The 15,118-nt window shown below is 38.3% G+C and overlaps 1 protein-coding gene across 1 annotated transcript; it reads left to right on the top strand.

Moving 5' to 3' along the window:
- The first annotated feature begins 8,154 nt into the window (after positions 1-8,154).
- LOC145776192 (oxysterol-binding protein 1-like) lies at positions 8,155-10,494 on the top strand. The gene has a single exon (XM_082587595.1). The coding sequence runs from the start codon at positions 8,155-8,157 to the stop codon at positions 10,492-10,494; it is 2,340 nt and encodes a 779-aa protein (XP_082443721.1).
- Positions 10,495-15,118: the final 4,624 nt, after the last annotated feature.

Here is a 15,118-nt window from a genome sequence, read left to right as displayed (position 1 = left end):
CCAAATTTCATAAATTTCTCTCAAGAATGAAGATAGCTAGGTTGTGCAATAGCAGAAAGTGTAAGCTGAGCTTTGTCGCAGTTTTATCCATTTTTTACCGAATCCATAGGCGCCTAAGCCGTGGGGGCAGGGCCGTAGCCAGACCGCAGAGCAAGGAGGGGTCAACTTTTTTTTAGGGGGGCCGAAAAAATTTAAATGGGCAAAATCATTATAATTGTAGCTGTTGCTCGAGAATGTTGAGATTTTTCCAAGGAGGGGGAGGCAAGGCCCCCCTGGCCCCCGGCTGGCTACGAGCCTGCGTGGGGGCCAGGCCCCCACGCATATTTCTGTGTGGGGGCAACTTTTTATGCTGTATTGATACATAAAACAATAGATGAACTAGCGATCGGCAGCAGGAAAACACTTTTTGAATGCAAACCGCAACAGCTTCGCGATAAATAATCACTAGAACAAAGTTGCGATGCTACAATCCAACAACAGACAACAAAATCTGTCATTTTTACATTGATTTAATGTCTGCAGACGTTAAACCAATGTAAAAATGACTGATTTTGCTGCCTGGGACATAGCAAAAATCTACCATTTGGTGTCGATTCAATGTCATCAGATGTTGAATACACCCAAAAACAACATAATTTGCTACGTAGATGGAGTGTGCGTTTAGCTTTATGTGCTTGAAAACATATTCGATGTCGCTTTCGAGTCGAAACCTTTGCAGTGAAATGTCGCGGCAGTGAATCGCTGTGAAAATGAACTTGAAAGTGTTTGGGGTCCCAGCGACCTCGTCTTCAGCGGAGCGATCGCTTTCAAAAGCTGGCCTGACCGTCACGAAGCTGAGATCCCGACTGATAGGTGACCATGTCGCTTGTGTTCTTAAACACCAACATGGGCCTGGAGCTGTAGACGTTATTTTGTGTTCTTTTTTTGCAAATTTTCATCGCTTTTTTTTGCGTTTTCTGGCGAATTTTCATGTCGTTTCTTTCAATAAAATCACATTTTGCAGTGTGGTGAATAGTTGTGATATTCGAAATTCGGAAATCGAAAATAAATTGAATTTCGAATATTCAAATAATCGAAATTGAACACCCCTAGTATCAGTCTTTCTAATAGTGTATCAGTCTTTCTAATATAACCAGATGACTATATCACGTTTTGAACCATTTTTTACTGAGCAGATTATTTCATCACAGATCAACTTGCGAAATCAGGGCTTGTAGGTTATAAGCCGCTCCTGAGTTTATGAGCTAGAAATATTATGCTCAAGAGACGTTGCCAATCATTAAGTGCAGACAGCTTAAAACCTACAACCGCTGCAAAATCATACATACAATTACAAACCATACCTTACATTAAACGTATGTAAACGTTGAATCAATAAAAATACAAATAAACTTCTCTAGTTTGTAGTCAGACAGCAAAATCCATCATTTTCACATTGATTCATTGTCTACAGACGACTGCAGAATCAATGTGAAAATGATGGATTTTGCTGTCTAGGTAGGCTAGTGAAATAATAAGCAGCTCTGCATTTTGTGTGATGTAATGTTCAGTTACTGTACTTACGGTAGTCACAAGCCCAGTAGCTACCTGCTATACTATTAGAGTATGAAACAAAAATTATAAAGTCGCACAATCTGTTAATTAAATTGTGGGTTTTTGGCTTCCAACTTATAAGATGAAATGCATGGGGTTTGCTTTATTTACGTGGAAAACTCATAGTCCGGCAGCCCGTGACGTATTTGTAACATCATAAGGTACAAAAGGTTTGAGTGTTTTATCAACCATGCCCCACTGTGGGATGTTCAGAAACCCACATCCGAGGTTTCACTGCTGGGGCGTTTGGGGGCTACGGCCCGGTGAAAAACTCATTTTGGGGGTCAAAAAAACATCATAAGGTACAAGAACAAAACCTACGCCAGAGTTTATGCCTTCACTTGTAGACTTTGGAACAAGTCGATCTGGGTGCCCCAGGTGGGGCATTCCCGAATTAGGGGCCCCCAAAGTTGGGGCAAAATACGTAAAAATAACATCATAAGGTACAAAGATGGAACTTCTTTCATCAGTTGGGGCATGTTCCACTGAGTTCGAAACAACTTTTCTTATGGCCCCAAGGTGGGGCTTAACTTCATTTTGGGGGTATAACCCCTAAAATTCACAAAATTAACATCATAAGGTACATGGATAAAACCAAGTGTAGGTGATAGTACCTCACTTAAGGACTTCAGAACATTAAAATTTGGTCGCCCCAGGTGGGGCATTCCCGAATAAGGAGCCCCAACGCTGGGACAAAATACGTAAAAATAACATCATAAGGTACAAAGATGGAACTTCTTTCATCAGTTGGGGCATGTTCCACTGAGTACGAAACAACTTTTCTTATGGCCCCAAGGTGGGGCTTAACCTCATTTTGGGGGTATAACCCCTAAAATTCACAAAATTAACATCATAAGGTACATGGATGAAACCAAGTGTAGGACAGGTGATATTACCTCACTTACGGATTTCAGAACATTAAAATTTGTTCGCCCCAGGTGGGGCATTCCCGAATAAGGAGCCCCAACGCTGGGACAAAATACGTAAAAATAACATCATAAGGTAGGCTACAAAAATGGAACTTTTATCATCAGTTGGGACGCGTTCCACCGAGTTCGAAAAAACTTTTCTTGTGGCTCCAAGGTGGGGCTTAACCTCATTTTAGGATATACAACCCCAAATTCAAGGTTGTAGCCTATTTGGATGGAACCAAGTGTTTGCAAAACGTCAAAAGTTTTTTTGCTTCACCTGAGGATTTTTCCTAGCACAAAGACTGATACCGGGTGCGAAAGTCATAATTCCTTAAGCAACTATAATTCAATATTTCACCGGTTGAAGACTGTAGTGTACAGTAGCATACGTACATGTGGTAGCAAGAGTACCTGTGTGTTACATACGATCTGGCTATTGCAAAACATTCCCTCATCATTCAAGAGCAAGAAAGTCTAAAATGTGACCGCTTGTTCATATTACTGGGTGGTTTCCACATTTCCATGGCGTTCTTTAAAGCTATGGGTACTTGGATGGTTCAGGTGGTCCATACATCCTAACAGAAGCTGGTATTCTTGCCGAAGAATCCCTTAACGGATTTCTGCTTGGTACTCATTACAATAGGTGCAAACGAATACACGTTCTTTTCGGAACAGCATTTGAAATCTTGCATTTTAATCAATTCTTGTTACAATGGCCTGCTCCTGAAAATCTGGACGAAGAACTACGTCGTTTATGTATTCGTCCATCCCAGTCAACGATTGGCTTTTTGGTTGACGATCTTAAAGACTTTTTGAGTTCCTACCAAGAATTTTCATAAAAAACCGAAACAGGAGAAAATGGCAAGACTGCCCAGTACTGGTATGGATACTTAAAACTTGTCAAGACGTACCTACTCTTTGCTCGGAGTATTCATTCTGCAAATCATCAGTTGTTTGTGTACTGCATAGGAGAGATGTCAAGCGTGTTCTTCATTTTCAACCAACCAAATTATGCAAGATGGATTTTGCGACTGCAGGATAACATGCTAAAAATGAAAGAAACTCACCCTGAAATAAGTGATCTGTTTGAACAAGGCATCTTGTCCGTAAAAAGAACTCAAATAAACTTCTGCGGATGTGCTCTTGATCAAACTTTGGAGCAAACAATCAATGCAGAATCTGCCAATCGACTCACTGGGATTTCGTCTTTCACCAATTCAATTGGTGCCAGACAGAGATGGGCACTTACCCACTTTATGTGCCGATCGATCCTTTACAACTTCTATGAAGATCTGGGGATGACATCAGCAGAGGAAGCATCATTTGACCTTCGTCCTTCAAGCACCGATAGAGACCGCAAACATTTGGATAAACTAATGCAAAAAAATAAGCAGTACAGTTAATCCATTTAATGCAAGCTTCGATGTATCATTTCTATTCAATTTTAGCACAGGAAAAGCAGTCGCTTCTGCCACTTCAAATTTTCTTTTGAATGTTTTTCAAAAAGGAACTGAGGATAGAAACAAATTTATAAGTCAATGTCACCAGGACACTAGCACCTTCAACAAGCCAACACGTAGAAACAAAATCTGCAACTTTGCTTCTAAAACTGCCGTTGTGAAAAGCATAACCCGCGAAGGCAATTTTTCTAAGTTGAGAATGGAACGCAATTTGATGGAAAGGCTTCTATGTTCAGCAGTAGATCACAAGGTAGACGTGGAATTGATGCTGTCTTACCCCCTCACACCAGTACCACTGTATTTGTGCCATATGGATGCAACGATGAAATTAACCCAAAAGTTAATGCTTTTGAAGGCTCTTGAAATCGATAGTATGTTTCTTCTTCACACTCTTGGAGATTTGCCGATGACGTTCGGAGGTGTTGCAAAGACGACTTTGAAGAAATTGTGCAGACACAGTGGGAAAACAATACACGTTGTTTTCGATAGAACTGTATCGCCTGTCCATGAAACTGTATCGATAGAACTCTATCGCCGTTGTTTTCGATAGAACTGTATCGAACTGTCCATGAAAGATGCCGAGCGAGATCGCCGAGCAATTCATGGCTTCCGCGATCAGCAATACGTCATCGAAGGAGAGGCCATAAAACAACCTGTTAATTTTGCAGCCGCATGAGGAATGACAACTTCAGGCAAGCATTGGTGCATTTTCTTGTTAATTCTTGAAAATCAGATGAGTATTCCAGCTTTCTCGACTTAAGGTTCTTTTATGCTACACTTGATGAAAAATGTTATGTTTATCGAAAAGATGGCGAAAAAATGTTGTGTGGTGAAGAGGAGTCCTTTTTATTCTACCACGAAGAAGCAGATACGCGCCTAATGTATACCACATTGTCACCGCATGCCAAGATGTGAAAAATGTGGTAGTCCGCTCTAATGACACGAATGTTCTGATTATATTGTTGGGAAATTTGTCGTTTGTACAAAAAGACGTAACATATGGATGGAAGGTGGTGTAAAGGCAAACACCACTCTGAGATATATTGATGTATCAAAGCTTGGCAGTACTTTATCTTCAGACATGCTTCGGTCGCTTCCCGGTTTTCATTGCTTTACAGGCTGTGATCATACAGCTGCTTTTTCGGGTAAAGGGAAGGCTCGACCCCTTAATATATTGGAGAAAAATGTGCATGCTCAACATGCCTTTGCTTCTTTGGGGTATTCGAAAAATCTTGATGAAAACATTGAAAAAGGCATTGCAAAATTTGTGTGCCAGATGTGTGGATGTAAAAGTGGTCATTGCGTTAATGAATTACGATTTAAAAAATTCATTGAGACATACAAACCGAAAGGTTCCAATCCATTGCGACGACGGAAAGGTTCAGATGGAAGCAACTTTCCCCTGAGCAAAACTGTGCTCCATCAGAAAATACTCAGAGCGAATTACATTTGTGGCATTTGGAATCATGCTGCTGAAAAAGGAAGCTTTTTCCAGACACCAGTTGAAAGCGGCTGGCGTTTGGAAGATGGTAAATTCACTGGTTTGGTTTCATGGAGATCCAGTTCCGTCCACGCTGGACAACGTTCTGCAAAGTGAGAAGGGTTTGGACCAACACGGAACAGAATCAGATCATGAAACAACAGAAACGGATGAATATGACTTTTCTGACGACGAACCTGCAAACCTTTAATGAATAGATGTTTTTGCCTTTCTCCACCTCAAGCATAAATAAACTGTAGGCTATAGCCTACATAAGCAACTTTTTACCTTTATTCTTGTAAACATGGGGATAGAGTATGATTTGAACTTGTATTAATTTTATGGTTTCCACCAGAACTTACGAAACCACATAGAACAAAGTGTTAAGATTGATCTTTTCACATGGCTGCAAACCGGGGCCAATGGTGCATAGCCTACCCGAGAGAGATTATGCAGGAGGCATGCTTTTTCAAGAAGCCCTTTGACTTGATGAACAGGCCATACGTTTTTAAATAGTTCAATGTGCATCTTTTCGTTCTACTAGCGTATAATTTAACGTTTCTTTCACACGCCGTTCCAGGTTTCGTTATTTTGTAGCGAGTAATTTTTCCATTCCTTTAAGCAGAAGTCACATGTTATTCGAGAAGTCCTCTCAGTTGTTTAAATAAGACCACATAGTGTGATTTGTTTCTGTTCAGTGTTTAGTCTGAGAGAAACTTAAATGTAGGTAGGCCTACGTACAATCAGGGGCGGATTAGCAAATTGAATTAGCCGGGGAATTTAAAAATAATAACGGTCCACTTCTATCAAAATAGATTTAGCATAAAAATGCTCGTTTCACAAACAATTTATTTCATTTCAGAAAAAGTCTTTCACCGGTAATATGATGTAGGCTATAAAGTTAGACATTGCACGTATTTGTATAGCAAGCTTCGATTTGTAACTTGAATCATTGTCAGTGTTATTCAAACAAAGAATTAGGATATAGCGCTACGACTATTATATTTCAAATAAAATTTTCTTTTGTACATAAAACAGGACAGTGACCCTCTGACCGGCCAACCGGGAACGTTCTAGAATTCCGAGTAGGCTAATGATTAGCCGCCAATCCACCCCTGCGTAGAATATCTATTTTCATAGTGATAAATTTTAACCTAATAAGCAAATGTTATGCTGTGTAGATATTATATCTTACATGCTTCATTGATTTTCCAAAATATTTGCAGACGTTTTGAAATATACACGAGAGACACTTGGTTTTATACCTTATATATGATGTTAATTTTGTGAATTTTAGGGGTTATACCCCAAAATGAGGTTAAGCCCCACCTTGGAGCCATAAGAAAAGTTGTTTCGAACTCAGACGTGGAACATGCCCTAACTGATGAAAGAAGTTTCATCTTTGCACCTTATCATGTTATTTTTACCGGTAGGCTACGTATTTTGATCCAACTTTGGGAGCCCCTTGTTCGGGAATGCTCCACCTGGGGCGACCAAATTTGAATGTTCTGAAATCCGTAAGTGAGGTTCTATCACCTACACTTGGTTTCATCCATGTACCTTATGATGTTAATTTTTTGAATTTTAGGGGTTATACCCCCAAAATGAGGTTAAGCCCCACCTTGGGGCCACAAGAAAAGTTGTTTTGAACTCAGCGGAACATGCCCTAACTGATGATACAAGTTCCATCTTTGTACCTTATGATGTTATTTTTACGTATTTTGCCCCAACTTTGGGGACCCCTTATTCGGGAATGCCCCACCTGGGGCGAACAAATTTTAATGTTCTGAAGTCCGTAAGTGAGGTACTATGACCTACACTTGGTTTCATCCATGTACCTTATGATGTTAATTTTGTGAATTTTAGGGGTTATACCCCCAAAATGAAGTTAAGCCCCACCTTGGGGCCATAAGAAAAGTTGTTTCGAACTCAGTGGAACATGCCCCAACTGATGAAAGAAGTTCCATCTTTGTACCTTATGATGTTATTTTTACGTATTCTGCCCCAACTTTGGGGGCCCCTTATTCGGGAATGCCCCACCTGGGGCACCCAGATCGACTTGTTCCAAAGTCTACAAGTGAAGGCATAAACTCTGGCGTAGGTTTTGTTCTTGTACCTTATGATGTTTTTTTGACCCCCAAAATGGGTTTTTCACCGGGCCGTAGCCCCCAAACGCCCCAGCAGTGAAACCTCGGATGTGGGTTTCTGAACATCCCACAGTGGGGCAAGGTTGATAAAACACTCAAACCTTTTGTACCTTATGATGTTACAAAAACGTCACGGGCTGCCGGACTATCATGTGATGCTTAACTCGATGTTTTTTTCGATTCCCTTTCAGATGTCGAGTGAGACATTTTAATGATTTTTTAAAAATATATCTTTGAGTGCATACAATTACAAGAGAACCATAGCCTTAGAAGGTTGATCACCATATATGCTATGGTAACTAACTAACTATATATAAGTTTTCTGATAAAGGAGTCTGAGGTTCGGAGTATGATGATAAATAAATTCAATTTTAAAGTTAAAAAAAAGTTTTATGATACAGGAATTCATGTTTCAGTCTTCAAGCATTTATCTAAATATATATCAAAGAATGACACCCTGGACCATAATGATGCAAATTTTAATAAATCTAATCTGATTGATTTCACGTGCAGGTATATGTTATCTAAAGTTTTATTAAGTGTGCAATTGTTTTCGTGATAGTATGGCTGAAAAATCTGAATCAGATCATTTTAAAGGATGGTTATATAAGTGGACAAACTACATCAAAGGTTATCAGAGGCGATGGTTTGTTCTTTCAAATGGATTACTGTCATATTATCGCTCTCAAGCAGAGATGGCTCACACTTGCAGAGGAACCATCAATTTAGCAGGGGCATTTATTGTGACTGAAGATTCATGCCATTTCATGATATCAAATGGTGGAGCGCAGACTTTTCATCTGAAAGCTGGAAGTGAGGTCGAAAGACAACGCTGGATAACTGCTCTTGAACTTGCCAAGGTAAAAGCTTCCAGAATGATTGATACTGATGATGAATCATCAGATGATGACATGGAGGCTCATGAATCACAACCAAATGGAGAGGTTCATGCTAATCCATCTATTGAAGCCGAGCGAAATGAACTACGGGCTACGCTGCAATCTTTGGCAAGTAAACTTGATGATCTAGCAACATGCAATGACTTAATATCAAAACATGGAGGGGCTTTGCAACGAGCTCTTACTGACCTCGAAGTTGCGGAAAATCATTTAACAAGTCATAGTGAAAGTGGAACACTGTCTAACAAAATTAAAACTGTTAATGAAAGATCAACATTATTTCGTATTACCTCTACTGCTATGATCAATGCTTGCTCTGACTTTTTACAGCTAGCTCAAGTTCAAGGCAAACGGTGGCACAAATCAATTGTTCATGAGCGAGAACAACGAAGACGTTTACAGGATACTGTTGAAACACTTGCAAAACAGCACAATACTTTAGAGCGAGCAATTCATGGAGAAGCTGGACCACCAAAACCTGGCTCAAAAGTAGCAGAAGTGGATGTAAAAGAGCAGAGTGAAGATGCATCAGAAGATGAAGATGAATTTGTGGATGCTTTGGATATAGATTTTACTGTTGAATTTGTAAAAGGTCATAAGAAAAATGTAAGCTCATCGAGTTCAGCGTCGATCAATTCTGCTGCCAGTGTCAAAGATGAGCAAACTGAAATCAGTCAATCTACCATTGAGTCTACTGCCTTAGTTCAAACCGTTGCAAAGTCTTCCCAACCAGTTGTTGTCAGGAAACGGCGTACTGCAATACCTCAAAAGCCAAATTATAGCCTAAATCTTTGGAGTGTTATGAAAAATTGTATTGGAAAAGATCTTTCTAAGATTCCTATGCCTGTTAATTTTAATGAACCACTTTCTTTTCTTCAGCGTCTTGGGGAAGATATTGAATATTCACATATCTTGGATAAAGCTGCAAAATGCACCAATTCACAAGAACAAATGACTCACGTTGTAGCCTTTTCTGTCACTACGTATGCAAGCACTTTATATCGTGTCGGAAAGCCGTTTAATCCACTGCTTGGAGAAACATATGAGTATGACAGGCGTGACGATCTTGGATTTCGAATGATTTGCGAGCAAGTTAGTCATCATCCTCCAGCAGCAGCTATGCACATTGAGTCTGCTGATGTTGGCCCCAATTCTGGATGGTCGTATTGGACAGAGATATCATTGACAAGCAAGTTTAGAGGAAAGTACTTAAATGTTTCTCCTTTGGGGAGAGTTCATGTTAGATTTCATGCCTCTGGAAACCATTACAGTTGGCACAAGGTAACTACTACTGTTCACAACATCATTGTTGGCAAGTTGTGGGTGGATCAATCTGGCGATGCTGAAGTAGTTAATCACACTACAGGAGATTATTGCAAACACAAATATTTTCCGTACAGTTATTTCTCGAGAGAAACCCCTCGTAAAGTTTCTGGAATTGTCATGGATAAATTTGATAAAGCACATTATGTTGTGTACGGAACGTGGGATTTACACATTGATTGTGCTAAAATTGACAGTGTGAACTTTACAACAAAAAACAAACCCCTCTACAAAACACTTCCTGCTAAAAGGCTTTGGCAAAAGAATTCCTTGCCCATTGGAGCAGAAAAAATCTATTTTTTCTCATCACTTGCTGTTACATTAAATGAAGAAGAACCAGGAGTTGCTCCCACCGATTCCAGGCATCGACCTGATCAACGCATGATGGAAAAGGGAAACTGGGATGCTGCAAATGAACTTAAACAAGGTTTGGAAGATGCTCAGCGAAAGAGACGACGTCTACGTGAAAATGAAGCAGCCGCTAAAAAAGCTGCAGGTTTGCCAGTCGAGCCATATAAACCACTCTGGTTTGTGCCTCAAATCAGTGACCTAACTGGGGAAACCTCCCATGTATATGGTGGAAAATATTGGGAACATAAGGAAAAACAAGACTGGTCTAAGTGTCCACCTATTTTTGAAGTATCATCAGCCTATGCTACATCATCATCATCAGAAAGTTAATTTTTTAGATAATGTTCTTTTTTACAAGACGTTGTGCAATATTAGAATTTTTAATTCTATGTAATTGTCATATTGTGGTGATTTGTTTTATAGTTCAGATATGGTCACAGTAAACACTGAACACACACAAATAGATATGATACTCACTATCACTAAGGAATAAATACAATCACATCTCGTTAATCCCGACTACAATGTTTTATCCGATTATGTTAATTTTATGCTAGAGATTGAGCAACATTCTTTACTTTTGGCAAAGTAGCAATGTTTTATATGTAATAAACCATAGAACTCACTCAAGTCGGTGCTCAAAGAGGAACAGAAATTGACTGCAGATTTTTGATGAACTGTTATATTAATTTGTGCAAATTTGAGATGGTTATTACGGTAGTTTTTTGTATGAATTTCATCTCAGGTGCAAAACAGTTCATACAACATAAACAACAAAATATTTGTGTTAGTTATTCTAGATGGGGGCAAAAATGTGACAATTGCAAGAAATTAAATTTATGTGAAAACATACGGTTTTTGCTTATTCCTTGATCATGGTTAAATGAAGAGAATTTTGCATAGAAATGCATAGTTTGCTGAGTTTTCTTTTGGTCTGATGAGCTGTCTAAAAATATGCTAATAGGATTTGTGATTGCTTAGTTCTTAACACATCCCTCTTTATCAGTATCAGATCGCATGGTTTTTAAATTAAATAAAGAAGAATAATTAAACTTAAAGTTTTTGAATGACAAATTCATGGAAAGAAATCCAGATTGAATTTATATTTATGATTGTTTAAACTTCAGAAAATGTGCGACTGTAATAGAATTGATAAAACTTTTTTTTATGAAAAGTCAGTTTATAAAATAAAAACCTGTGAATGTGTTTAGTTCAACAGTTTTTGATGGTATATCAATTAGTATTTTTAGTTATTCTATCTTTGATTTATTATTGTGAATATTTTGCTTTTGATAAATTGAAGTTATTCACATAGTGAAATCTCACTTCAATCAAGTTGCTTTATTGAATTTTTATTAACGAGTTCTGTAAGTGGTTTGTTTTATGATCATGTTTGACTTTAAATGAATTGGTAAAATTGTACAACTTGTCTGATTAGCACTTTCCCTGCATGAAAATTTTAAGAATTTTTAGGTCTTTTGCATTTCTATGAAAACAATTCTATTCTCACCTGATACTAATTAATTTGAAAAAACTGAACACGAGTTATTTTCATAGATGAATTGTGCAAGTGCTGATCTTAAAACATTTTTGAAACATTACACTGTAATATTTTTTCACTTTACATTTACAGCATGTTGGTGTCGCCCTTTCTGGGACCCACTTTTTTGGAGATATTATAATTCTTGTGCATATGATAAAAAAACAAGTTGAACTTCTACTCTTATGTCTACTGTTGATGGGTCTGCTACTATTCGGTGAGTCCGATTCGGTGAGTCCGATTCGGTGAGTCCGATTCGGTGAGTCCGATTCGGTGAGTCCGATTCGGTGAGTTTGATTCGGTGAGTTCCTAACTTCTAACCCCTAACCTTAACCCTTAACCCTAAAACGGCAATGATAATTAGACTACGGTACCCAATAATTAAAAAAAAAATTGAAAAAAACCCCCGTTAAGGGATCGGACTCACCGAATCGGACTAACCGAATCGGACTAACCGAATTGGACTCACCGAATCGGACTCACCGAAACGGGCCATTCCGACTGTTGATAGTGCAACACTACAGCTAGTTTTGAAAGTTAGAAATATTTCCAGCCTGAATGAATGAATGTATCAAGCGATCATCTGGTAATACTGTATTCTGAATTTATCGCAATAATAATCTACTAATTTGGTCACTTGGCTGTGATCAATCAGTCATCAGAGCATGACTTTTTCAGGATCACTAGAGTGGCATTTTGTTAAGTTTTCCATTTTAAGTTCAAAAATCAAGCCTGAAGGAAACAAAATAGGTAGTGCTTGGTCTCAGATTTCAATCAATAATAGATATATATACAATTTTAGATAAAAATCATGTGCACTATTTGTAGCGAGCTGTCCTTTACTGGATGTCGTGAGAAAATTTGTAATTATGTTACAAAAAATAATTTTATTATACGCTTTTAATGGTAACCTTTATCATGGCTATGGGAGTCAGCTGCTTTTGAGTTTCAGTATGTTTGTTTTTGTAAGGTCATGCTATAATGCAGAATGTACCCTGTCTGTAGAATGATGATATACCGGTATATACTCTCAGTCTTCGAAATTAGCATATTTTTACTTCGGCAAAAACGTTGCCGAGGCCAAACGGCAAAAGTTGAAATTGCCTCGGCAATTGCTGTGAACGTTTATTACGAAAAAATTGTAGGCTACCACAACATGTAAAACGAGAAGCGAAAAATATAATAGAGTAGTCTATCAAGACCGCATTGTTTGATTTGTGATGTAATAATACCAAAAGTAGCGATAAAGCGAGCAACGCGATACGCACGCTGTTACGATAATTCATGTTAAATAACTCACGGGGGGGGGGGGGGGGGAGTATGTTAATTCTGGGTTGATTCAACGTTCGAGTCAGCACAAATCGATTTAATTTTCCCGACCGGTTGTATTGCGTAACAACAATGCCCAAAAGAAATGACGACGACGACTGCATTTCTTAAGACGCTTGAAGCTTAAGCTTGAAGACGCAAAACTGTGCGTTCATGAACGCGCGATGTCATATGATCGGAAGCATTACTTTTCTTTACTGCCGAAGTACCATTTATCCAATTTTGTACTACTTTTTTAACTGGGCCCCGTAGCTTTTCTAAATCCGATTTGTTTCCGTCATAAAATTCTTTACAAATTTTGCAAAATACTACACTAACTTTTCCTTCTGTCTCCTCTGTTTCATAACCTATAGCAGGTAAATTCCACTTTTTAACTGTATCTTCCTTTACCATGATTTATATTGGCAATGACACTGGTAAAGAACAAGCATTCGATGAAAGAATAACTCTTGCGTAACAATTAAGCCAGTATTTATAAGGTTGCAAACTTTTTTTATAGTTCACATGAGCATTGTCAACGCATAAAATTGCACCTGTTGTTACGCAACCAGACATCTATCACAAACCGCAATTAACAAAGCTCACTCTAAAGTCTAAAGGTTAACGCGTTACTAAACTATTACTATTAAACTATTACTTACATGTATTCGACGTCTGTTGATGTTGTGTGGTTCGTTGTGAAAGCGGCGCGATCGTTTCTGATACAGCTGGACGAGATAACGGAAGGCGAAGCGCGATAAGGAGTAAACGCTTACAATAATTTGACGTCTACTGGCGTTGAATCAATGCAAATAGGGTGATATTTCTATAAAAGATTCAATTCTCCCAGCTGGGCACATGTCTAAGCGCCGGCGAAGTAGAAAGTAACCCAAATAAAAACATCAAGCAATAGTAAGATTAAATCAACCTCCTAGTCTGGTGTGGTCTAAGCAAATTAGGGTTATTTTTGTAATCTTGTGGTCCTTACAAGCGCTCGTGTGGCCTCGGCATTTTTATAGCCGAGGCTAATGTGCCATTCATGCATCTGCCTCGGCAATCACCTCGGCAATTGCCGATTGCCGAGGCTAATTTCGAAGACTGTACTCTACAATTCTTAAAATGTATGTGTGTCGATTTTCTTATGAGGAAAATTCACATATTTTTTATTATATTATTTGTACTTAATTGATTCAATGTATGTTGCAAAAGATTTTGGAAAAATCGATTGTATTATGACACAATATCTATATAATATTGTTTGAATATGCTTATCATTCAAACTTTACATGTATGATCGTATTTCTCTAGACACAGGCTTTATCTATAACTACATTATAGAAGCATGTCTTGTACTTTTGATTTCATTTATACTTTCTCAATTTGTGTGACGTGATTTCTCTGTAATAACAGTGTGGACTGTGGGTTGCAGGGATTGTAACATGGTAATTGGTAGTTTTTCCTCTTTATCTTCAAAGCCGTCCAAATTATTAAGTAATAGTAATGGGTAATAATAATTGGTTGGTCGGCTGATATTTTAAAGCTGGAACAAGTTCATACAATCACCTGTGGTCAGCTTTTGTAATACGACATCATTGGTATAGTACTTTGTTCCAAGGTAAGATTTCCAGCCAATCATGTTTATGCAAAACCGAATTAATATCATTCAATATTCTTAACTGGGAGGGCAACCACTAGCAAATAAGTATTACAGCTGATGATGGTGATTTATGTATGCTCGTAAAATGCTTATTGTAACCGCTGACAACTGTGTGATTCTATTATTTGTGTCGAAATTGTCTTAAAGCATTTGTTATATCCCAGCTGATATTGCGTACGATTTTGTTTGACACAACTGTTCGTGTATGAATGGATTGTTTCAAATTCCTTGTTCTTGATGTGTATTTTCAGTGTTTTTTCTTCAAATGGTGACAAAAATGCTTGAAGAGTAAATGACGAAGGCACCTTTAGCTTACTGGCTGTGTACTTTATATATTTATGTGCAGTTAAAGCAGATTGCATGTAGCCTATGTTACGTTATATCGTACATGGCGCACTACAGTGCCATAACTTGAAGTCTTGATTTTGTGTTGCATAGGTCGCCAATGG

The sequence above is a fragment of the Aplidium turbinatum genome, chromosome 8 (assembly GCF_918807975.1).
Source record: "Aplidium turbinatum chromosome 8, kaAplTurb1.1, whole genome shotgun sequence".
Lineage (NCBI taxonomy): Eukaryota > Metazoa > Chordata > Ascidiacea > Aplousobranchia > Polyclinidae > Aplidium > Aplidium turbinatum.
Note: the sequence above shows the minus strand (reverse complement) of the source record. Positions and strands in the feature narration are given on the sequence as shown.

Coding starts and splice junctions, on each gene's coding strand:
- LOC145776192 (XM_082587595.1), top strand. CDS start 8,155: ATGGCTGAAAAATCTGAATCAGATCATTTTAAAGGATGGTTATATAAG.